Below are 25,776 nucleotides of genomic sequence, written 5' to 3'. Positions count from 1 at the left end.
ATCTAACTCTGGGCAAGAAAGCAGATAAGTGTATTTCCCAAAATGTCAAACTATTTCTTTAATCAACTTCTGCAGCTTAAATTACACACTGGCTGATACTGACTCAAGGCAAGTCTTCGTCAAAGTAATATCTCTTCCAGTGAACTAAAATACTCATTAACACGCTTGCCCCTCATATCAGTGTGTTTCAGCTTTAAAGGCTCCTGAATGGAAAATCTTAGGTGTTACTGTTTTTCTCTCCATCACACAGATAGTATCAATAGATTGTGGAATTAAGCTAGCAGTCAAGAAGGTATTTAACAAGTGAAATAAAAACAGAACCAGGACAGTACTTGACTGCTATAATGTCATGTAGCATTGGAAATCATCAGAAAACTTCCCACTGGTTGCCCTCAGTCCATGGCATGAGGTAATAAATTGGGCTGCAGTAATTTCACATTTTGTAATTCCTCCAAGTAAGGAAGGGCGTTTTTGAATGACAGTGCCTCTGTTCTGGTTTCAAAGTCATCATACATTTTGGTTATGCTTGGAAAACATTCCACCAAGGTCTTTCTGTCTCTGTCTCTGCCATGCTTTCCCATCCATTCTTCCTAATAGTCTGGAGTGCCTAACATAAAACCTGACTGGCTGGCTGTAAAGACCGGGGAAGGCCCTGCACTAGCTGGCTTGAGTGGCTGGCTGATTTACAGTCTTTCTGGGTGGCTGGCTCAGCACAGACAAACTCTGAATCCCTATACTGGGCTTGCTGGGTGGACCGACTACTCATCTTCCTACAGTGCAGACAGACAAAGGAAGGTCTGTTCCTCCGGGAGCCAGCAGGCAGCGATTGCCACTTCCCCTGACCGAAAGAGGCAGACAGAGAGAAAGAGGGGAAAGAGAGATAGATGAAGAAACTGATGTTTTGAGAGGAAAGGGGGAGAACTGAGAAAGATAAGGAGCAGAAGGGGCAGGACAAAGGGAGCTTTTTAACAACTGAGAGTTGAGAGGAAATTGGAAAAGGACAGGAAGGATTATAAAAAATTAGGGGAGGTAAAAGGAGAAGTAGAATGTATAAAAAAAAAGGTCTGAAGGTCAGGAACTGCCTATTAGCTGTATATAGTCCAATATGGTTCTTGTGTAATAACCTACAATCAATCAAAACGTCGCTTTCTATTGCCCTTTTCACAAAGTATTTGCCTCACAGCCCCTAAGCAGTCATGACAGGAACGACCCACTCTAAATGCTAACACTATCAACAATCTCCATCTCCCGAATGGCTGTTTCTTTTTTATTTATTTTTTTGGTCATGGTCCCTGTGGCATTTTGCTGCAGCTCGCTGTGTGCGCCTGCAAAACAAGACACCTCTCCTTCCTCCATCTTTCCTCCCTCCTTTCATATCTCTCTCTCTGCCCTGTGCATCTCTCCAGCGCCTACAGTACAATGGCTCCTCACCTCTTCCCTCTTGGCCTCCACCCTCATCCTTCTGCCAAGGCAAATAGCTGCTTTCCTGCAAAAAAATCAGTTTGGATGATATGGATTCTCCCGGTCTCAATTTCTAGGTTTCTCCATTTTTGAAATGTCTTACATTTCATACTGAAAAACAGTTTTTGCGGCAAACACAATGTTCTACATAATTTTAGGCAGATAAACACTTTCAGAAAATGAACAGCTTGAGGTGATCATGTGAGATATTTGGGGATGGTGAGAACCATGTAGAGGACATTTTGTGGTGTCAGAGTGCCCAATATATCAAGTCAAAGTTTAAAAAGTAATGAGTAATAGCAGGCCCCTTCATCAGGCAGGAGCTATTTTTCACCCACAAATAAAATTATGCATAATTTCATACTAATATTTGATGCTTACATCTGTGATCAAATGCTGCTACACATTTCATAAGTATAAATTGTGTTAATAATGTCAAACAGTTGAATGCAAAGATTCCTAGAAACTTCTTAAAGCAACAGTTAGAAGTAAAGATTGATACCACTTTTACGTCTGTCGCTTGGATACGAAGCTTTGGCCAGGGAACTGTTAGCTTAGCTTAGCACAAAGACTGGAAATCGAGGGAAACGGTTAGCCTGCCTCTGTCCACAAACTGCCAGTTTTACTTGGAGGTTTTTGTGCAGATTAAACAAACAACAGAATCACAGAATAAGCTGTGAGGTGATTTTTTTTTCTACAAGACTTGGTCAAATTGTAAGTTCCTGAAAGTTGACATATGGGTGATGTGCTTTCACACAGCAGCAACATTCCTTTTCCTCTTTTTCGCTCTTCTATTTTTGCATCTGCTGTGTCATTGTTTATGATACAGCCTGTTGTTTTCCTTGGTTTCTTGTCTGCTTCCTCATAATCCTCTGTCTGTACTAAACAAATCCACCAGATCAATCAATGTATTCAATTTGACTGAAAACATTCTCTTGCAGGGTTGTTATAGCTCTGTGATAGCTTCTAATGAATGTATACGTCTAATACTGATTTGCCGTAAAGTCACTCCGTGCTACTCAACAGTGACCTTATTCTACTTAATGGCTTTCTTATCTGCTGTGGCATCACTATAATGCTCCTATATGGACTTACAGTGTGTCTGTGGTACTCAGTACAGTACAGTGCTTCTTCTTCTTAATCTCATTATGGCAGGATATTACTGTAACATTCCTGTACCAGACTCTGGTTAATAGGGGTTTTATTCTTCCTTCCTTCTTTTATATATTTATCATTCTCACATGTACCGTGAGGATTACTACGCCTGTACTTATTTTTTTGTGAGGGATCATTTCCATCTCATTCCTGTCTTCTTCATGATCATGATGCCAACAGCTGGGAGAGTGGGCCACATCTGGCGCGCAGCTGGCCACCATAGAAATACAGGCAGATGGAGAGGAGAGGAAAGGAAAGGAAAGGAGAGGACCAGAGAGGAGAGGAGAGGAGAGGAGAGGAGAGGAGAGGAGAGGAGAGGAGAGGAGAGGAGAGGAGAGGACAGAAGAGGAGAGGAGAGGAAAGGAAAGGAGAGGAGAGGAGAGGAGAGGACCGGAGAGGAGGATGATGGTGTGATAAGAAAATCTATATGAGGTATATTAAAGGTTGGTGAGTGCTGCAGAACTGAAGTGAGGGGTGACAAGAAAGGAGAAGGAAGGAATGAAAGAACAGAAAAGAATAGGGGGACAAAATTAAAGTTGGCGACGGCTGCCATTCTGACAGAAAAGTAGATTAAATTCAAAGAAAGCAGCTAAGAGAAAGAGAGAAAAGAAAAGATTGAGAAAGGATTGATGGAGGTCGAAATCAAGAGCGACTGACAGAGGTGGGGAGAGAGAGATGAAGGGAGTACAGTCATGTGGAGTCAGATGCTCCTAATCAGCTGTGTTGCTGTCAGAGCTCCTCGCTATAGCAACCATGAGTCATAGCACCGGTAAACAGAGAGAGAGTTTTATAAACTGAAGCCTCGCTGGCACATTCACCATGGCATCACTCTACCTTTTACAAGCATAGCATGAGGCGAGCCACAAACTGGTCTGTGCAGAAAAGAACACGTGCTGCTTCCAAGAGGTATTCTTTCCTTCGGCTTGACATGTTTTTTACAGGTGGATTTATTACTGAGATTACATTTAACTTTACAAGAGTAGCCTGTAGGAGTGTGTGATCCAAAAAACAAAAGAGTCTTTTGTTTTTCACTGGCATGAGTGCACCAAAAAGTTCTTGGGACAAAGCAAAACAATGACTGATGTCCAGCAATATGGTTTTATTTGGTCAGTGTGCTCCCCTGATGTGATCTAGCTTTTTTTTTTTTTTTTTTTTTTTTTTAAAGATGTCGCTTCAAAATGGTTTTCTCAATATTTTTGCTTGATCTCTGCTCTCAATGACACAGACTACTTGTTCAGACTAGACCACAAGCTGAAACACCTGATTGATGGTTGTGAACTTTACACAAAAAGAAATAAAAGACCAACTGAACTCCAGCTGAACTAAAAAAATCACTAGAAAGTTATTCTACTTATAAAAATGTGGTATCTCACTCTTACAATAACAAAACAAGAGCACTAATGTTTTGCGTGTTGCAGTTCTTTTTATTACCCACTAATGGTGATTTATAGCTCTTGAACAACAACTGAGCATAGTTGCTACAACACAAAAATTACTAAATAACCATTTTGATAAGAAAAACACATACACCTGTCACATATCCAGGTGTGGAGAGATATTTTTCAGTTATTTGAAATGGAGCTCTTTAATTAGGTTATTAAAAAACTGAAACCTACCGAGCGAACAATTTTACAATTTAAAAATAGGGATCTTTTGGTGGATACATTACGTGATGAAGAAAGTGTTTCTAATGTACCTCAAATCAATCTTTGGCATTTCTGTGCTGCAATTTCTCCTTACTTTTCAGCCAACACTGACCTAATATATCTACAATAAGCTGACATCAGCCGATATATTGGCCTGGACTATTTATTTGTCTAATGAACGTTTCTATTTTAATTTTATAAGTGTTTAGTTAGAAAGCCATACAGACAACTATCACCTCCAATGTGTCTTTTCTACACACTATGTGGACTTTCTTAGTTTTAAACTACGATAGCGTTCCTTCACCTGTCTTTTGACAGGGCCTTGTCCCGTTTTTGTCACATACACACCAGTGAGTAAGCAGTCACACATTCACTTGTACGCTTCTTACATACAGTGCACCAAAACAAAGTGCCGACATGTTCCCATTTCCTGCAGTGACTCACTCTTTTTCAGCTGGAGGTAACTTGTAGCTGCTTTCCTACATAAACTGAAACTTGCCCCCTTTCTTCATCTGTCTCTCTCTCACACACACACACACACACACACACACACACACACACACACACACCAATCCACGTCCAGAGCTTGATTCCTATACGTGTCCTCTATCAGCAGATGACTGCAATCAGCTGTCCTCCATCCTTCACCCCGTCCCTGCCTCTCTGACTGCTTCAGACAGGCACAACACACACCACACAGATGCATGCCATCGACCGTAAAAAACGCTTTAAGTGTTGTCACCCCACTCCTCCACCTCCACCCCCACCCCCACTCACTGCCTCCCCCCCAACCTCCCTCTCCACTCGTCACTCAGCACAGTGAATAGGCCCCTCTGTGCCCTGGAAGATTTAACTTGGGTTCTGTCTGTCGCTAACAATCTCCCTCCCTCAGCATCACTCTGAAATAGTGCAGCGGAGAAGCCAGCGTCATATTAAATAGTGTGTTTTTTTTTCCACGCTGTGAAACCAAAGCTCAGTTACACACACACACTATACAGGCTTTGAATTAAAACAGAAGAGTACCGGAGGAAGTCACTGTATGTGGGCTGTAGGTACTGTAAATAACACAAGATAAGAAACTAACAATGCCAGAGTTCCTTTGATGTATTACAGTCCAGACAGGCCTTCTAGGCTCATTTACCTCCCTGTATAGATCAAATGGAGAATCCTGGTTATGCAATCCTGATTTATTTGAATCCAGAAAAAGTTGAAACCCAGTTGTTAACAATGCTCACACTTCTTTAACACTGTGTCTATCATAGTCCATGTTTCTCCTTACACGTTTTACTAGTGCAGTAACGGAGGGGAGGAGATGATTAATTATTTGGTAATTCTGTCATTCTGCCATGAATCTCACACTGGGATTGTGTTAAGCCTCCTCAGTAGGAAGCCAACACTAGATACTGGAAACCTTGCATTGGCAGCACATGTGTGGTCACACTGCGGAGGGAGGTATGGGGTTAAAAGCATTCTGTATTGGACTTTCACAGTAGGTGCTAGGTGTAATTTGGGGCAAACCATGTGAAAACAATCGAAAAGCAGCAAGTAAAGCAGCTGCTAAAAGCTTGGAAAAGGATATAGATCAAATCAGACCCAGAGGGAGGGATGTGGTGTTTCAGAAGCTTGGGGAGCAGGGGGGGGGGTTTAGCATTTTGGGGTTCTTTAGAAGCAAGTCCCTTGTCGAGCTTTGAATCAGAGCTTCAACAGCGTAACAGGCTGAAATGGGTCACCACAACAAAAATATATCAGCGACCAATGAGATAAAAAAAATACAACCCTCGCGACTCAAAGTGACAGTTATTAGTTGAGATGAGCGCTCCATTCGGAGTTGTGGTTGCTGCCCTGAGAAAGACCCATTTCCACTTTCCTTGTTATCTGCAGAGAAAAACGCCACTGAGGCAAAGAAATAAACTGCTGATCGCCTGGGAAACAGGCGTGTGCACACAACACGATTCAATCGTCCCTCTGCACACACACACACACGCATGGTCAAACACTCAGAAAACACAATCCAGTGCCTTCACACATGAGCGTCCACTGGACAGGCATTCAAATCCATTGCTCCGATCATTTATCAATCCATATCTACATGATACGCAATACTAATAGTGTAGCAAATGCACACAAACAGACACATAGATGCAACAATGAGCCTATGTCTTTGTACTGTGAGCATGCCATTAGTGTGTGCAGTAATGGAACTATATGGGGGGAAAGGAGTGGTTGCATTTAACTAGCCTGCAGAAATCAGATAACTGCACTCAGCACATACTGGAGGCACTCAGGCATCAGACAGCCGTGACTGAAGTGTGTGTGAGTGTGTGAGAGTGTGTATGTGTGCAAGTAAAAGAGTGAAAGTGAGAGGGAAATATAAACGTTAGAGGACAGTCTTCTGTGTTAGGGTTCTGCGCAGATTGATATGATCACATCCAATGAGTAGATGTGTTTCTGCCACAAATTGAAGACAGAAACCAGGGAACAAATGGTTTCCAGGGTCCCTTTTATCTAATATTCACTTTTTGCTCTCCCTTATGTTCAGTCCATCTCTCTCTCTCCCTCTTGTTCTTTTACATTGTCATTCGCTCCTTTTCTCTGTTCTCCAGCAGCCTCAATCGTTCTCTCTGCCTCGTTATCCGGTCTTTCCTTCTCCTCCTCACCACCCTGCGCCTCCTATAAACCACTTCCTCTTTCTAACTCCTGTCCACCCATCACTCTCGTCTTTCCTCTCTTTACCATCTTTCTAGTACCTCAAATCTCATTATCTCATTCTGTTTATTTAATTAATCCCATCAGCAGGATTGTAATTCGTTTATCAATTTAAGGGTTTTGGTTGCAGTGTTAGTTTCATTCATTAACACCCGAACACACACATGTACACACAATTATTACCAAAGTGTACAGTGCACGCAAGCGCAGTAACAATTATCATCTATTGACATAGCAGCCAACTCAGAATATATCTCAGTACAGTTGTATACGTATTTTATAGTTTCAGTCATAACTTTTTATGCTTGCAGTTTTCCTCAGTGAGAGTTCAACAAATCAAGCTTTCAAAAACGATCTGATTTAAAAACATCACAAACTAATTCAAGTACAAATCAATAAAAGACTCTAAAGCAGACAGGCCCCTGACCTGCAGACTAACAAAATGTCCAGAGGCTGGTGTGACTGGCTCTGAGGAAGCACAATGTGGCTGCCGGCAGTAGCAGGACCGGGGCTGGAAGTGGAGCCGCTTGTTTAGTAGACCCACCCTGACCGGCACAAAGGGGGGGCAACGCCCTCCTCCGCTACCAGCCAGCTCAGACAGCACCCTGATTGGCCAGCTGGATGACCTTTGATCCCCGTTGTATTGTGGTCTCAGCTGGGCTAACCCTCCCCCTTGTATGTGTGTGTGTGTGTGTGTGTGTATATGTGTGTGTGTGTGTATGTATGTGTGTGTGTGCGTGTGTGGACAACAAAAGACAGCCTAATGCAGCAATCAGAGCAGTGGAAGAGGGGAAATGGTTTAAGGGGAAATGGAGAGAGATAGAGAGAGAGAGAGAGAGAGAGAGAGAGAGAGAGAGAGAGTGAGAGAGAGTGTGTGTGTGTGTGTGTGTGTGTGTGTGTGTGTGTGTGTGTGTGTGTGTTGGTTGGTTGTGATGACTGAGTTGCAGCAGTCATAAGCTACATCACACCCAATTTATATCCAGCAGGCCAATACCCGTCCCTCCAAGGACCAAACCTAGTCTTTTTTCCTGCCTCTTTCACCTGACCTTTGGATCAAACTGTTACCCTTTTAGCCTCGGAACAGGACCAAAATTCACAATCCTAGCTTCTCTGTGGTGCCATTTGCCCAAGCTTCGGAGTAGGCCATGTCCCGTCTAGCACCAGAGCCGGACCAAACCTGGCCTTCTTCTGGCTCTTGCTCTAGACTAAACCTAGCCTTCCTCTTGCCCCAGCTCTAGACCAAACTTAGTCCTCCTCTAGCCCCAGTTCCCCATCAAACCTAACCTTCCTCTATCCCCAGTTCTGGACCTATTGTAGCCTTCCTCAGGCTGCAAGCTAGACAAAACCTAGCCTTTCTCTAGCCCCTTTTGTCCATGTTTTGGACCACACATTGTCCCTTTTGGCCCCAGAACAGAGCCAAATCTAGCCTTCCTCTAGCCCCAGCTCCAGACCAAACCTAGTCCTCCTCTAGCCCAAGTTCTACATCAAATCTAACCTTCCTCTATCCCCAGTCCTGGACCAAACCTAACCTTTTTCTAATGCCAGTTCCAGACCAAATCTAGCCTTCCTCTAGCCCCAGCAGTAGACCAAACCTAGCCTCAATCTAGTCCAGACTATACCTGACCCTTTTCTAGCCCTACTTTCAGGTCAAATTTAGCGCTTCACTACCCCCAACCTTCAAAAACCCTCCAGCCCGGCCCAGAAGCTCTCTATGCAGGTGGTCTAAGGCTTGTAGGCTGAGACACCCTGAGCCCTGCACCTACTCTCTTAATACACCCCATGTGACTCTCTCTCTCTGTCTTTCTCTCTCTGAGGCAGTGGGTCAGGGTAGACCACCCCCTAACAGCATTACAGGCTGTCTGAGGAATGCCATGTCATGGAACAGATGGAGCTCCACAGACAATAGAACCGCGTGCATTTGCTACGCCTATATACGAAGGCATGTGCCAAGTGTGTAAGTGTATGTGTGTGTGTGTGTGTGTGTGTGTGTGTGTGTGTGTGTGTGTGTGTGTGAGTGCATTACAGCTGCACACTCTTAGTCATTTGAATGCCATACTTTGGCACTTTTGCTCTCATGTTCTAGGAATCCCCCCATGCATGTCAGAGAACAAGAAGTGTTTGAGATCAAAATATGCTGCAGTACTTTTTTTTTTTTTTCTTTCAACAAAGATTAAGCCCTGCAGAAATTTGGAGATGATGCAATATACCCTAAAGACACAAGTTCACCACACAGACTGATGCAATGAAGGGAGAGCAAAGGAGAGAGAGAGAGAGAGAGAGGAAACCTGCAGACAGGTAGAATTATGGACCTGCATATTCAAACCCAAGGCGCGTGTTTGAGTGGCCATGCTGTCCTGGAGGAAATACCTGGAAACACCACAACTAAAGCAAACCTATAAACCAATAATTACCCAATAGTCAATGTGACTCTGTGCAAGCTCAATCTATATATCACACTATTTCATTCCCATGCCAATAATGGGTAATAAATCTCAATTTCTGACAATAATGGGTGTAATAGGATCATATTAGGGGGCTGTAAATAGCACAATGAAGCTTTTCTAAAAATTTTCTGTGGCATCATTGCGATATTTCTATAAGATAATATCCATTTTAAGACAGTCTGTGTGCCTGTAGTTTTGTGTAAGAGTCGATTAAACTCCTACTAGGATATAGTTATATCTCTTTCTTTAAGGATTACGGATGTGAACCCTTATCAAAGGCTGGAGCTGCCACATTTCATTCATTTCACACATATGGGCCCACTGGCGAGATTCATGTCCAAAAGCGCCGCAGTTGTATCCAAACATTATAACAATCGTGTAACTCCCAAATAAAGATCCAATGCCATTTTGAGCGGATCATGCACTTCCTAACTGTAGATTCATTCATTATTGAGACGTAACCGGGTCTCCAAATAACCCTGGAAGTGTCAGTAAATAGGGATGCCAGATTGGCCGGGAATCCAGTGAACTCACCCAAGAGAACGACGGATGATCGGCTCCCCGCACCTCCTCTGTGTAAATCCAGGACCCCGGACGAGAATGTATTATAAGAGAGAATAAGATGTAGTTGGTTAATTTCACAAAATCTTCATCCGCACTGTAGAAGCGATGTATGGAGGCGATGTGGAGCCGCAAATCAACCTGGTCGGCGCACACACCAAAAAAATAAAAAAGGTTTACAACAGCGATTCAACCTCACTCATGCAGTGGAAGCAAAACAAAAAAAAACCCAGCAAAGACACGGGGTTTCAAGTCAGATTTGGGTGAAATTGCAGTATCTGTAGTAATCTCTGATGCTTTGGTTGTTGACTGTGCACTTACTGGGCTGCTTCCCCCGGCTCCACCCGCTAACCCAGCCTTCCCAGTGCGCCCATTGGCACAGACGGCCGGACATGCAAATCCACTCTTCCCATTGATGTTTTCCAGAAAAGAAAAAAAAAAAAGAAAGAAACGCAGGGCGCTGCTTCAGTCTCTCCACTGCGCCACCGTGCGGCATCCTACTGTAATAGTGTTACTCCAGTCATGCCTGTAGAGAAATGCTCCTGTTCTGATCAAAGAGGAGTTGCAGCTATACACGTCACAACAGCAGGGGGCTTGTAGATAGAAAGTGCTTTGCTCAAAGGTGCTTTTGCAGGGTTGCACGGAGGCTTGAAAATTTGCAAGCCACTCTGCAATACTGTCTTGTTTAAATGCACTCTAATGAATGGTGCCAAGCTGTTTCAATCTTGAGTCTATGTCCAGCCTTGATATGACTTTACATTGAAGGTATATAAAAATGATGGAGAAAACTATTCCTGATAAACAGAGCTGTAGCAAGAGATCATGGGCCTGAGTCCCCCTGCCCCCCTTCCCTATTAGTTTTTCCATTTTGTCCAGACAGAAAGGTTATATTCTCTGTAAATTTTAATTCCCAACACAAGGATCTAAAGCATTTAATTTAGAGAGTTTGTTTCAAAGCCCTCTACACGTTGTTAGGAACAAAATTCTGGTGGGGAAATGCTGAATCCATTATTTATTTACTCTTGGCCTAAAACTAGTTACATATAATATACTGAGTCTAACATTATTGGATAAAATATTCAGAAAGTGCTCATTTTTAATTGTAGAAACTCCTCCCAGGCTGCAGAAAACCCTACATTCCCAGAGAAAAAAACATATGAAGGCCTTGACAGTGTGGTCAGTAGCTACAGCCCTGCTGATAAATGTTGTAGTGGTGTTATAGGAGCTTAAAATGAAATAAAAAATACAATCAAACACAATAAGGTGCAGTAAGCCACCACAGGGAATTCTAATGGTCATAAAGGGTGCAGACAGAAAACTAACAGTAAAGTTCCAGCGATGTAGCCAGTTCAGTTTTTACAATATAAATGGTAAAAGTCTAGAGGGCAGAGCAGCTGCCAGCCGTCACACTGTGATCCTCAGTAACCTTAGCTGTAACAACATCACATTATTTTTCCTTCAGGAACACCAACAACAATAAAAACCTACAGCACACCATATGTTGAATGTACTGAGATTTTTCCATGCACTAACATAATGTAAACACTGAAACTTCCGTCTCCTAACATGCACCATGTTTCCTCTTAATAAATGAACTGGTCCTGGTAATTGGTCCTCACCAATCCGGTGTGAGCCCTAATGAAAAGTCTGAGACCGGGGCCAAGAAGAGTCAGTTCTCCTCCAAAAACTGAAGCCAGCTGCTGCTTCTTACATGCACAGCAATGCTCCAACTTTCCATTGCGTGAAACTACAAGAGAAGAATGTGCTTTTTCTTCTCCCAACATGTGCTGCAGTCATTAACCGTGGCCAATTCCCAAAACTCAGAAAAATAAGCTGTGATGTAGTGATTTGATGTAGTGTGTCAGGGCCAACCTCGCTGCAGAACCAGCTCAGCAGCTGTACTGTACAGGATGTAATACAACTCAATTGAGGGACACTAACAGCAAGTACTAATGGAGATACAGTAAAAGGCTGCATCTTTCTCCATCAGGATATGATGTCAGTGAAAGCCTCACATCCCAACTTCTGTGCTGTGAACAATAACAATAACACTGTGTGAGCAGCCTCCAGACAGTCCTGTAGTGCTGTAATGGCTTGATTGAAAACAAAAAAAGACTGCACTGCCTTGAGACTAAAATAGCACCTGAAAAAAACAAAGCCATTAATGCCACCATTACCTCAAGTCTTAACATTGTGTGAGCCAAAATTATTGTACTATAATGCTCAGCGGTCAATACAAGAACAGCATCAGGAGAGAATGAGGTCAAACATGGCCTCCAGTCAATGACATTTCCCAAAGAGATCTAAAAACTGAAATGGAAAATTCAATACGGATTGGAAGACATCTTTGTCCTTATGTCCTTCTCTTGACACCTGCCAGTAAAGCTCGATTCATTATATATAAATCTTTCTCACATTTTATTTCATATTTCATAAAAAAAAAAAAAAAACGCACACACAGCACACTGCCTTATAGGTTACAGAACATATCTCTGCCATAGTGTTAAAATGTACAAAATTCTTTGCTGTAACAAAACTGACACATTATGAGGAGTTTTGTGTCAAATACAGTCTACTTTATAATGCAAGGCCATTATTCACTGAGGTTCCATTAGCTTGTCTTGACTAATTCCTCTGCTAATCTGCTCATCTACTCTGCCAGTCCTTACATTTAGGAGAAAGCTTTATTCGCCCACTCATCAGGCAGGGCACACAGTTCTTCTAGCAAAATAGAGCACTTGGCGGCATCAACTAGGCGATGCAGGGCTTATTATCTGCCCTTAAGACATAAGATACCTATTCTCTTTAGAAATATAGTGGACCTTGCTGTCAGAGAGAGTAGGAGCCAGCCTCAATTGATTTTAGCCACAGGAGAACATGGAAAATATATTACCTGCCTTTAAAAAAACTTGCACAGAAGCTGGCTTAAAATGTACAGCAACCTTGTGTGAAGTGTCTGCTGTGACAGAAAAATGTAACCATTGAGCCAATATGATGAGACACACAAACCGACCCTCAGAATGATTTAAATTATCTTCTTTTTCAATTAACATAAACACTGCATCCATAATATAGTCATTTATGACAGAATTATCACCATTATTTTCATAATAATCCAATTCCATTAACTATTTACAGTATGTCTGTCTATACATGAGACAGCAAAGTCGGGCCTTGATGAGTCACTGAATGACGTGTAATTACACCCTCAGACTGATGTCAGTGATCTACAGTACTGAAAAGACGAGAGAAAGTCAAGCACACTCATAGTGATCATTAGAGCACGCTGGCGTAGTCAGTTACATCTCGATGTAGAGTTCAAGGTGATTCTGATCGTTTGTCTCCATCTGTGGATTCAACACTCCATCTTTTCTGCCCCATTACTTAGGAGCCCTCTCTTACTTCTTAGTTCTTAATGAGGAGATATTTCTGCAGCGAGCTTCTCCCTGAGCGTCTAAGCACTGGTCTGTGCTGCCTGCTCCGCCTGCCTCCTCTGGTTGTAGGCATTGTACACGTCTAGGAACATGTCCTTACACGATATGTGCGCCTTCAGTTTGGAGCAGATGAGGAAGGAGCCGGCCATCTTGCGGTGGAGGGAGTACGTCTCCTCGGGTGGAGGGGTGAGGCGGTGGCGCAGCATGACGGGGATGAGGCTCTGGATGCGCTGGGTGGTGCTCTGGGTGCCGAAGTCAAAGGGCTCTGCGGATGCGAAGGCTTCACCGAGAATCATTACCGCCTCCACGTGAGCATCCTCGAAGGCCTGGAGGGGAGCAAGGAGAGGTGTTATGGTGTTAAAAGAAGGGTACAGAGGTATATAAAGAACAATATTGAAACTAATGCACAACACAAGCAGACTTTAAGTTACATGTTTTGGGTATGTACATTTTGAAGCAGCTTGATCGAGTGTTTACTTGAAAAGTATGACCCAAAGTGTACTATGTAGCCATATATACAGTTCTATGGTTTATGAAAACATGTTCATCTTTGAATAAATAGTGTTCCTTCTGAGTAACAAATCGTTCTTTTTTCTTTTTCTGGGTGATTTTGCTTCTATTCATAGTTTCATTCTATAGAAAACATGAAAATGTGACTGGAGCACACAATATTTGGCCAATACTGAACACCTTAACACAGCACACACTTGTTTGTAGGTGTTACTTGTTACATTTACAAAGTAAATATTAATTTATTTGGATTAGTATCTATTAAGAGTATCACAGGTCAGTTTAAAAAAGTAAAAATGCCTGATTGATGGAAATTCCTGACCTCAGTCACTCTCTGGGTCCATCACATTTCATAAAAATCCATTTATAAAACACTGAGACATCCTTCTGTATGTCAAACAAGGCTGAAGACATATCCTCTTTATGAAATGTACAGAATAAATGTGGGAATAGAAGCAGGAGCGGATGATGTAATCTGACTGTGGGGAAACGACATCAAGCGCGGGGAGTGAGACTGAGGCAGGGAGAGACGGTAATAAACGGAGGAGACGGAGGAGGATAAATCATATCAAAAATAAATGAGCACAGCAGCAGAGCCTAAAATATCTTACCTTGGCCTCGAAGCCTGTCAGGAACTTCAGGTCTTTTGATTTGGAAAGAACGGTGGCTCGATCACCCACGGAGGCTGCGTGCACCACCTGAACACACACACACACACACACACACACAAATCAATGATATGGACGTGGTTATCGTGTGTATTTTAAGACTTCCCCTTCGAGGCACCAGCGAACTGAAGTAGCTGCAATTAGGCGAATGCGGGCACTAATAACCACTATTTAAATCTCTCTCATATTGCACATGCATGTGATTGTGTATGATCATTTTTTCCACAGCTGCTGCAAAATTTCTCCAAAGTGCTTAATTATTTACAGAAATCTTTTTGCATAAATCATGTTGTGCTGAGTTTCACATAATTTCAGATTCATCATACCTGTATGTAGTCATCTGTGAAGGATTCTGGGTAGCCTCTGCACGCTCCGAAATCCAACAGAATCACCTGAAGACAAGATGAGAGGATTATGTATGTATTATGTATGTTCTGCATATGATGAGTTTATAATATACTCTACTACTATTACTATTTAAGTTTTGGTCAACATATCATGTCTTCTGTGTTAGATATATGGATTCTTATATCCCTCACCTTGTTTGTGTCTGCGTTGTAGAAGAAGTTGGACCAGTTTGGATCTGTCTGCATAAACCTGAATTCAAACAGCTCTCTGAGACACAACTGGAGGATGTTGAAACCAATCTGGAGAAGGAAAAGAGAGGTTCATGTTTACTGCAATGCTGTTACTATTAATGTCATTCTTATTTTCATGGTACAGCTCCTTTCCCCCTCAGGAGTCATGATCTGCTCTGGTCTGATGAATATATCCTGTTTCGTACATCTTATTCTATTCAGTGTGGCTATCTTATGGTACTCTCACCCAGTGCACTGTAAAGCACTCACCGTGTCTAAAGATGCTGCCTTACTGTACGTCATGCTTCAAGTGCATCAATCACAGCTGTTAAATGCCTGTTTTTACAGTGACACACTGACTCATGTTTACAGCTGCTGTCCTTTTCACACTGTATTTGAGGTCCTGAGCCCTTATTTGCCTGCACTTGTCAAAAATGACAAATTAAAGTGATTTACATTACATTCCTGATTACCAACAGGCAGTGGATTTCCTACAAAACCTCCATATAACATTATTGAACTGGAGTAATAAAATACAGATATGGAGTACATTACGGGTCAATAAAAGCCTGCTATAGGGGGACAATTATCCAGTTTGCTCCCTCTACTGTCACAGGCTTTTAGCTAATTGGTTGTTGAGTCAACCCATACCTGGTTCCTAGTCTCCTGGTCCAGGTCTACACAGCCATCCAGTGGGACTCCCTGTACCAGCTCCATGGCCAGCACCCTGCGCCCTGACAGCTCATCAATCACCTCTGGGACTTGGAAATACTCATCTCCCTCCAGCAGGGACCTGCAGGCCAGACACACAAATATTGTAATATTGTAATTATGACAACAATAATACTTCCTATCAGTATAGTTAATAATAGTAGTGTACTTTTCAAGACTATACCAATGAATCAAAATGAATTATAAAAAATAAAACAAGTACAAAGATTAGAATTTCTATAAGCACCCAATATGTCAAAGAAACAGTGTTTTTATTTGAATGAACTCTAGAATTAAGTCAAACATTTGAAGATTTAGGACTCAGGAGGAGCAACATACAGTATATATACAGTTTGTAGCAGCAGCAGCAGCCATTCAGTGAAACCTTCTTTATAGCTGACCCGGTGTGCTTTCCGCTCACTGCAGATAAATGGTGTGCATAGCTCACCAGTGGGCTTCAGTGGAGCAGCATTTATGGTTCAATACACCACATAAACCCACCTGAACTTCTTGGCGCACTCGGCTTCCCTCTTATAGTCGCACTCCCATGCCAGCTCTCTCTGAAGAACCTCTAAGCTGCTGTCTGCAAAAAGACCTATGGAAAAATAAATTGTGCAAATCTCAGCATGGAAAACCCAAGAAAACGTACAGACTCTGTCATGTTCCAACACAACGGTGTGGTGCCTACTACACAATCTACACAAATAAGGTGACCCAGTAAAGTTACTTAATCGAACAGGCCTCTGGTTATGCATGAGAGGGCTTGTCTCTTCCTCTTCATTAGCATGTTTGTACAATTTGTGAGGGCAGCTCTCCGAGGAAGTACACCGTTGAATACCAATACAACTGTGCTATCACTTGCTAAAATAAATTGTCTCATGCTTTAGACTGTTTTAAATTTGCATAGGATTAGGAAAAACAAGGAAACAAGTATCTCCCACAAATCCTCATTGCCCCTCAGTCATTAACAATTGTTATCCACTTTTGTAACTATAGCACCACCACATGGTCTAAACTGTAATACTGAAATGTCAGAATGAAACAGAACACAGGTTTGCAAACACATGTGATGGACAAATGACTGAAAGAACAATCTGTGGTCAACTCCCACAATGACGACTGACAGAGGACAGTTAAAATAAAACAACAGCAATCGCAGCTTGAATCATCCAAATATTCCAAACTAAAAAATCTGACTGTGGATTTATTTTCCTCAGTAAATATTATTATGACAAAACCTGCAAAGACTTCACAGGCCCACTTTTGTTGATGAATTTAAAGTCTATCATTAGATGGTTGAGATGAAGTGATGAGGTCATCTTTAGTCTTTGACAAAACAACTTTGAGTGCAACAATAAAGCATGAGTCATAAGTTAACACATCCTTAGACTTGAAAAAAAAGCCTTATTAACAGGATTGTTGTTTGGGTGAACAAACACCAAAACAAATACTAATGAAGTTCTTACCTCCCGGCAAGGCCACGCTCATTTTCAGTACTGACATCAGGTTGTTGATGTCACTGTGGATGCTCTCTGCCACTCCGGGGTACTGGGATGATTATGGGAATAACATACGGTCAAATCAATGCAGTGAGTGAGACAAAGGAGACAGACTTCAGAGTGTGTATCAATACCCTCCTACCTGGATCTTCATGGCGATTTCTCTACCATCTTTCAAAACCCCATGATGCACCTGGCCGATGGAAGCTGCCGCAAACGGTTTGTCTTCAAAGGACGATAGCTTCTCCCGCCAGCCTGGCCCCAGCTCCTGCTCTAACACTTTCTACATGTACATACACACAGACATTAAGTGTCGGGTAGAGAAGGAACAGCTTGTGATTTGTTTTGTTGATATGAAACATTCAGTTCTGATCAACTTATTTATATAACTACATATATAAAACAATCAGCCCTGCTTACATTCATCTGCCAGGTCGGCATGAAGTCTGCACTCTGCCGGACCCTCTCAAAGATCTTCTGCAGCTGGGGGTTGATGAAGGTGTTGTCTGAGGAGAAAAAAAAAGTCAGAGATATTAGATAAATATTTTCACTGACTATAAATACTCTGAACAGTATCAAGCAGAATTCTGCAGCAGTATCATTCATGCAGCGCGTACCTTGTATGCTGAGCATCTGTCCTATCTTGAGTGCAGCCCCGCGGACTTTACACAGTGTGTTGACTATTCTCTCAGCATTGGCCTCTGACAGGAGAGGAGAGTCTAGCAGGGCATTCATGTCTACAAAAAAAGACAGCAAACACACAGACGGTTGTCAGCAGTGATATTAGGCACAACATATTAGAAGTACAACAGCATAAACAAAAGTAATTTGTACTGGCAATTATCTTTAAACACCAGCATGTAAATAACTAAGCTCAGGGCCTTAACAAGTCACTTTTAGAAAGCAGTGAGTAGAAACTGGGGCAGTGGTACATCATTAAACACTGTTCATTTAACACATATTAAAGCCTCTGTTTAAATTCTTGTTAACAGGTTTGATTTAATGCCAGTCCAGTGCCTGGCAGGTGTTGACACATTAGAAACTTCTCCAGGGCTGACCAGCTGTCCATCCGTCTGCCGGATCTGCCCGGCGAGCGCTGGACCAAAAGCTACTTCACAGGATGGGAGGATAGAACAGGAGAGGAGGAGCGAGAAGAAAGTATCTTTACCTCCTTTTTGTTTGCCTCCCAGTGACTGTTTTGCCACCTCTGCAATGGCACCGATCCCCAGCCCTACTGCCAGTCCTGCGGCGGAGAGAGGGAGACACGAATGATTTTAAATTTAGGGCCACTTAACAGATGCTTGAGGCTTCTGCTGCTGCTGCTGCTAGTTCAAGAGTGAAATCACATTTCACTCTGCCATCGTTTACTAAACATTTAAGTGTTTTTAAGCTGTTGAGAAAAAAAAAAAAAACAGTCCCATTCTTTTCTATTAATGAAAGGCCCTTGGACAAACATTGTATGAATGTGAGAATATCTATAAAGAATTTCAATTTTAAGAAAACAATCTCCAAAATGTATGTTCCTGTTAGGAAAAGACTTTCCCATATGTTTGTATTTATAAAGCTTTGTAAGGATAGCTTAAGTCATGAAACAACATTAATGCTTTAATATATGACAGACTAATGTTGAAGCATAATGATAGTCCAGCTTATAATACAAAGGTTTTCATACATGGGTTACAGTTACAGTTGTGAAAACAGTTTTCAGTTTTCTTGAGTTTTATTCAAGTCATCTAATAATTACTGCAACACTTTCTAATGTGCAGTGCTAGTATTGTAAGGAAGAAAAGTGTTTTGTAGATTTGATGATGAATGACTAACATGGGAAGTCAGTTGAACTTCGGTATCACAGCTACACTATACAGGTATGTGTGTAATTACTGCTCTCTATGTGTTGTATAACCAACAGCCTGTGTGCTTGTGTGTTTCATAAGCTAGGTGTGTTATTGTGCAGGGTCACATTTCTCCTGCTGTGCTCGGAGCCATGTGACAACCTGAAGAGGAATGAGAAGGATTCACTCTGGTATGAACAATGCAGGTTGCCAAGTTTGATTATGCACTCATATAAAATGAAAAAAACTCATTTGATCTTACCCCCAAAATTAACCAGCCTGCTGATTCTCGTGGCGGGCACCTTCCTCTCTCTGGCACGGTCACTCAGCTGAAGGAAGACAAACAAGATAATAAAAATACTTTGTAAATGTATTTAGAATTATTTTGAATCATGTTTTAAATCATTGGTGATTAACTCATGACTTTTGCTTAAAGAGAGACAAAGGACAAAACTCTTGACAGTAACCTTGCATTACATCAGAAACAAACATGACACATATTACATAACGTGAGTATACTCAAAATATGGTCCTGGCACCAGAGACAGAACTAGACCACAGAGAGAAAAATATACCCCATTATCTGCCTCAGATAAAAAAAGCATTTAAATTAATTTGATCACTTGGTGAATAAACTGATCTTATCTGACATGGCTACTTTATGAAAAACTTCACTTATTTCAGCACAGCCACATGACTTACCCATTACATGAAAAAAGCAAAAAGAATAATTATTTTAACTGTAATAAAAAGCATTTCAAATTCAGAAATATCTATTATAAATATTGCCTCTACATGGGACATGAACACATTTGCTGACTCCCCAATCCCAATTGGCCATGGTGTACTTCACAGGTATTGTTTTAACTCCATTATCAATAAAATACATAGACATAATCTGCAACATCTGCAGCCCATATTGAATCGTAATTACTCTGTAATTCGATCATTCCACCAACCTTCTGTCTGACAGGTTTGGCCAGGGCCTGCTTAGCATCTCTGGCCTTCTTGATGTCTTCTGGTGTGAGTCTGGCCACCACCGTGTCGTGGACAGATCTGGTTTGGTAGTAATAGTAACGGTGGAGGCCGGGGGTCGTGTGGAGGAAACGAGCGCTCTGCCCCGGCCATCCCGCTCCTGCCGGACCTGCCCCTGGAGAAGAATGCACTCCTTTGATATGGAGAGGAGATGAATGTATTAGTGAACACAGGACTTGAACACCAGAGTAAGTCCTAAACCTGATGTGATTCTTTGAAGTCTAATCATGTTGAACTTGTGTGACTGTGTTAATGTCGCACAAGAAAAAAACCCAACAAAAAACATATTGTCTAAAAGAAGGCAAGATTTGAGTTTTATTTTTACCATCCTGTGTTAGGACAGAATTATACAGTGTTCACACATTGGAAGACCTGAAGGCACTTAAAGTCTCACGAATAAGTCATCGTTTTGAAACTGTGTACATATTATATTAGATACTTATTTTCACTAAGATTACTTTTTAAAAGGTGCAGTATCTAGAATTTAGCTGAACGGACTTGGCAGAAATGGACTATAATATTCATAAGTATGTTTTAATTCAAACCTGAAAATAAAAATCATTGTGTTTTCATTACCTTAGAATGATCAATTTATATCTACATAGAGAGCAGTTCCTCTTCAGCCATGTTGCACCACCATGTTTCAACAGCACCCAGAACGGACAAACCAAACACTGGCTCTAGAGAGGGCCTTTCGCATTTTTTGCAGCCACTATGGGTTCTCCTACACCCTTGAAAGGGAGGGAGGGGTGGGGGTGGGATGTATTCAGTTGGTTGCAATCTGCAACCTCACCACTAGATGCCTCTAAATCCTACACACTGGTCCTTTAAGGTCTGCAGCTGTGCTGATATAGTGAAAAGCTTTATCTGAAAAGAACTTTTTTAACTTAACAACTTGTCTTCAAATAAATGTTTCTTTTCATACATTTATTTTTCAAAACATCACAATCTTCTATCAGTGCGACACTGCAAAATTCATATCTTGATATTACCTGCAGCTCCAGCTTCTGTCTGGGTTTGGTCCACTGCATCAGAGTGGAACTCTGCACCCATGGCCCATTTGGCTGCTTCATCAGCGTCCATGTTCTCCCAGCCCTCAGCATCCGGAAACACATCCTCCTTTACTGACTGTTGCTACAGACAGAGTTGGACCAGTAATTTAGCCAAAAGAAATACTATATATTTGCATATAACTTACATTACTTAATAGTTATTCACAATATAAATTATTATTATTCTTGATAATCGCTTTGTCAAATGCCCTTCACAAGTTCAGAGAGCCCATAATGATAGATTTGATCTGTTTATTGCATTTGACCAAAAGTCCAAAACCTAAAAAGGCTGAGACTGGATATTAATCTCATATCAGATTACCAATATCTTATCGATATATCCATCAGATGGTAGATAGCATAAAAATTCTCACCGCATTGCTGCCGCCCATGAAGGTGCCCGCCAGCCCTTCCACCACATCCTGAGCAACTTTAACCCCTGCTCCCAGTGTGGAGTTGCAGGCCATTAAGCGGAGCTGTTCTCCCTGGGTGGTGATCAGGGCAGAACCCACTTTACCTGCCCCACGCAGCACCTGCAGGACCTCAGACATCATCACTTCATGCAGGGAGGTGGAGAGAGAGGAGGGAGTTAAGTTATGTTGTGTGAGATGTAAGAGTGACAACAATGGGCAAACAAAAAACAGACACACCCACCAGACTTTTACACACTTTTATGTAACTTTTACAGAAAGCCATAAGAGGCATTTTTTGCAAGATAATACATCTATGAAGATAATTCGCTAAGTGTCAGATCATTATAAAGACTGCTGGGACACCATGTACTAAGTTCTTCACCCTGCTTGATGGTTTAACCTTGGATGTGATTGGCTGCCCATGTTTCTATACATGCTAATGTGTCATGAAACACGTGTCGCCTGCAGTAACAGTACAGCACCAACCTACTGTATTGTACTAGCAATGTAAACTTACAAAATATTTAACAGTAACAGATAACAGAATTACAAACTCTCAGCTGGGTTAAGTAGCTCAATAGCTTCTCTAGTTAACCATGTTGTGTAACGTCAGCAGACATGACATAGGCTTGAACGGTAACGTTAGCCACATGCACACAGATATATCCGGGGTTTATTTTAAGTAATAAATAAATACCTTATTATATGACACCTTCTGCTGTTAACAAGTGAAGTTACTCACTTTTCCTAAAGCTGTGTTATCCAGTGTTTTCTCGGTGACTGTCCTCTTCCACCACTGTCTCGCTGGATGGGAGTCTGTTTTGCAACGCTTTCAACACCCGGAAGTTCAAATTTGACTGACTTGACCGTCATCCAACCACAGTGCGAAACTTCGTGAGTGGGCGGGACCCTAGTAACAAGGGAGAAGAGGCGTGTTTATTTGACCAATGGCAGTGCAGAACAGCAGATGATGGACGTCTGACTCAATTAATCCAATTTAATTCATTTAAAAGGGGTTTTATTGTAATGGGAAATAGATATTTACATTGTCAAAGCAAGTGTGAAATAAAAATATGTTTTTTTTGCTGGTAGAAATATATATATATATTTACATACACACACATATATACAGATAAGTGAAAAAAACTTAAAATAAAATAGAAAAATGTAGACTTGCAGTAAAAAATACAAATAAAGATAAATGAGAACTGTGTAAACACTGTAACTATTTTTAAATGAATGTATTTAAAGATATTTGTTCTGTATGTGTGGACAGTAAGTATGTCTATTTACAGAGATCGGCACAGTGCAAATGGTCATTGCAGGAAAACACAGATGATTGACAGTCTTCATTGTAGTTATTCGCACTTTTCCGATGACAGCGACTCACATATGTCGCTGCTGTGTTTGCACATTGCTGTATTTCACCCAGCAGTTATGGTAGTTTTTTGTTATCACAACCACGAATCACAAGTGTCAGTCCAATCAGAGTCAAGATAAGGCGGGACTAAACCTGAACAACGTCCAATGAGAATTAAGGGGGTGTTGCCTTTTTGGAGGTTGCCTGCATGCACGTGCAGCAAGGTACAGTTACCAAACTAAAGAAGAAGAGCAGCGTATAGATGTTTTCTAAGCTGTAATATGCAATCACAAATTTCTGCTGCATTTCAGACATTATGTTCATGATGTTGATGACTTCTTCTGTTGACCATCAGACCATCCTCTACCATAATGTGTATATTTTATGCATCTGCAGCTTTTGTGTATGATACACAAGAAAGGAGTGCAAAGACGGTCTATGTCCAATTAATTTTACAACTGGCCTATTGAGCAAATGTTATCATACAGATCTGCTATTCATTGCATAAAACTGTAATTGACTGTCTGGAGGGCATGTCGTTTTGATATTTTGTGTAAGTTATATTGGTATATCTTCGTTTCGCTAAACAATTTGTCACTGAGATGCATAAGAAACTCATGACTTGCTAGAAAATTGTTGAGGAAATACAGTCGCAATTCCAGAGTAATTAATTGTAATTAATTACCAACTGTGAGGTTCAGTCACATGTAAACACACAAAGGATTTTTTAAATTACAATCCATTATTGGACTGCAAATAACAGACAATAATTTATTGTGCCATCCTAGGATATCTATTATCTTCCTTTCACTGGAAGAATAGTAGCTTGTTAGTTTTTAATTACAGCCTGCCTTGAGTCATTAATTTGGACAACAGACATTTCAGGAACATATGGAACACACATATAATCACAATATGAGTCCACAGAAAATTGATAATTGACTGATAATACGATAGAACAGATTTTCCTTAATCATGTAGAGATTGTGTTGGTTTTTCTTTAAGGCTACATCACTGACCCCAGAGCACCAAGACTGTTATGATTGCATTTGTCTGTTTTGCTGATAATTCGCATGGTCATCTTTTACAGTGTAATGTAATTTCATACAGAGAAAATACATCTGACTATGACAAAAAAGTAAATATTAATGGTGATTTGGGTACTGACATTCAGTAAGGTGTACAATACAGAAATACTGTATGCAGGACAGACACATTTACACACAATTCAGTGGTATCTGGCCCTCTGCTGGACTGAGCAGGTGTTGCTCTAAGCTTTTGCTTCTCTGCAGCCTATCTGAAATGTAAATATGTGCAAAACATACTTACCACTATGACACACATATTGTATTTCTCCACCACTATCTGTGTAACCTAACTACTTCTTACATGTGCTACAGCACATGTAGTGTAAAGATACAAGTGAAGTCAAGTGATACTGAAATATTCTTGTGTTTCTTTTCTAACGAGAGCAAGATGAAACTTATAAGTACAGGTTCAATTTTTAAAATCTGTCTTAAAACAACAGTCAGGTGCCCATATAACATTGAAAGAGGTTTTTCCTCACTGTAATCATTCTTCCTGTTCATACTGGCTATGAAAAGATCCTCTTTAAATGCACTTACAGTGTACAGTAAGTGATGGGGGCCAAAATCCACAGTGTGTCCACACAGTCATTTTGTGCAAATATGCATTTAAATGTTGATCTGAAGCTTATATGAGGCTTCAGCAGTCTGAGTTAGTCATATCAAGTGGATATCTGACACATTTACAGTCTTTTTAGCATCAAATTCCCTCTTTGTGTGTTTCCCTGTTGAGCTGCAGTGGAAGTATAGTAACAACCAGAGGGACTTTAAAAAGACTGTAACGTTGTAACTTGATTTGAATCATTTGGACGGCTGAAGCTTCATATTAGCTTCAATTAAACTTTTCAATACATTTTTCCACAGAAGGAGGCCCCCATCACTTACATTGTAAGTGCATCATGAAGGGATCTTTTAATGGTCAGTATGAACAGGAGGAATGATTATGGCAAGAAAAACCTATTTCAGTGCTGATTTGGGCACCTGACTATTGCTTTAAGACAGACTTGAAAGACTGATTTAAAATGTTAAAATTCCTTTAATGATCCCTGTTGGCAAACTGGGTCATTGTAGCTAAATAGAATGTCAAAAAATTAATGTAAACATAAGATAATTGAAAAAAGTGTGTAAAATTGGCAAAACACTGTTCATGTCAACAATAAGTCATATTAAGATGTGCAAAATAACAACAGGGAGACTTTAAAAGTTATAGAAAAAATTAGAGCTCACGATTAAATAAAACATTTCTCATAAGATCATTATGTGCTGCTATGTGGCCACAAATATGGAAAATGCACATTGAAAAAATTTTGCTGATTAAAAAAATTAAAACATCAATATATAGTGTGTGAAATAGATTGAAATAGATGGAGAATGGTAATATACAGCAAAACGTGCCTACTATTAGCGCACTATGACTCATTTCAAGTTTTATTTATCATATACACATTATCAGGACAATGGCAGTGAAATGTTGGTGACCCTCCACTCAAAAATACGTTTTTACTTCTTGTTCCTACAATTGTATGTTTGAGCTTCACTGTACAGAATGATTTATGTGCAGAGTCAAACACTGGAAGGTTTTCACATTTACATCACAAATAGTTTTGAAGCTAGTTTTGGTGCAAT

General features: G+C 41.0%; 2 protein-coding genes across 2 annotated transcripts in view; both read right to left on the bottom strand.

Annotated features, from left to right (window-relative positions):
- numbl (NUMB like endocytic adaptor protein) overlaps nt 1-10,527 on the bottom strand; it is a 58,843-nt gene extending 48,316 nt beyond the window's left edge. Inside the window, exon 1 of the mRNA XM_067594088.1 lies at nt 9,947-10,527. The gene's annotated coding sequence lies outside the window, so the exon portion shown is untranslated. The remainder of the gene's footprint in view (nt 1-9,946) is intronic.
- A 2,466-nt stretch (nt 10,528-12,993) lies between these two features.
- coq8b (coenzyme Q8B) lies at nt 12,994-22,574 on the bottom strand. Its single transcript, XM_067594083.1, has 16 exons — nt 22,448-22,574; nt 21,667-21,848; nt 21,233-21,374; nt 20,165-20,373; nt 19,468-19,534; nt 18,542-18,616; nt 17,991-18,110; nt 17,794-17,879; nt 17,516-17,656; nt 17,341-17,422; nt 16,376-16,469; nt 15,815-15,956; nt 15,125-15,232; nt 14,912-14,977; nt 14,529-14,615; nt 12,994-13,733 (listed from the first exon to the last, which is right to left on the bottom strand). Coding segments are annotated over exons 1-16 (1,908 nt in total). The 5' UTR covers nt 22,449-22,574; the 3' UTR covers nt 12,994-13,427.
- Nucleotides 22,575-25,776: the final 3,202 nt, after the last annotated feature.

This window comes from Thunnus thynnus, chromosome 7, assembly GCF_963924715.1.
Source record: "Thunnus thynnus chromosome 7, fThuThy2.1, whole genome shotgun sequence".
NCBI classification, from domain to species: domain Eukaryota; kingdom Metazoa; phylum Chordata; class Actinopteri; order Scombriformes; family Scombridae; genus Thunnus; species Thunnus thynnus.
Note: the sequence above shows the minus strand (reverse complement) of the source record. Positions and strands in the feature narration are given on the sequence as shown.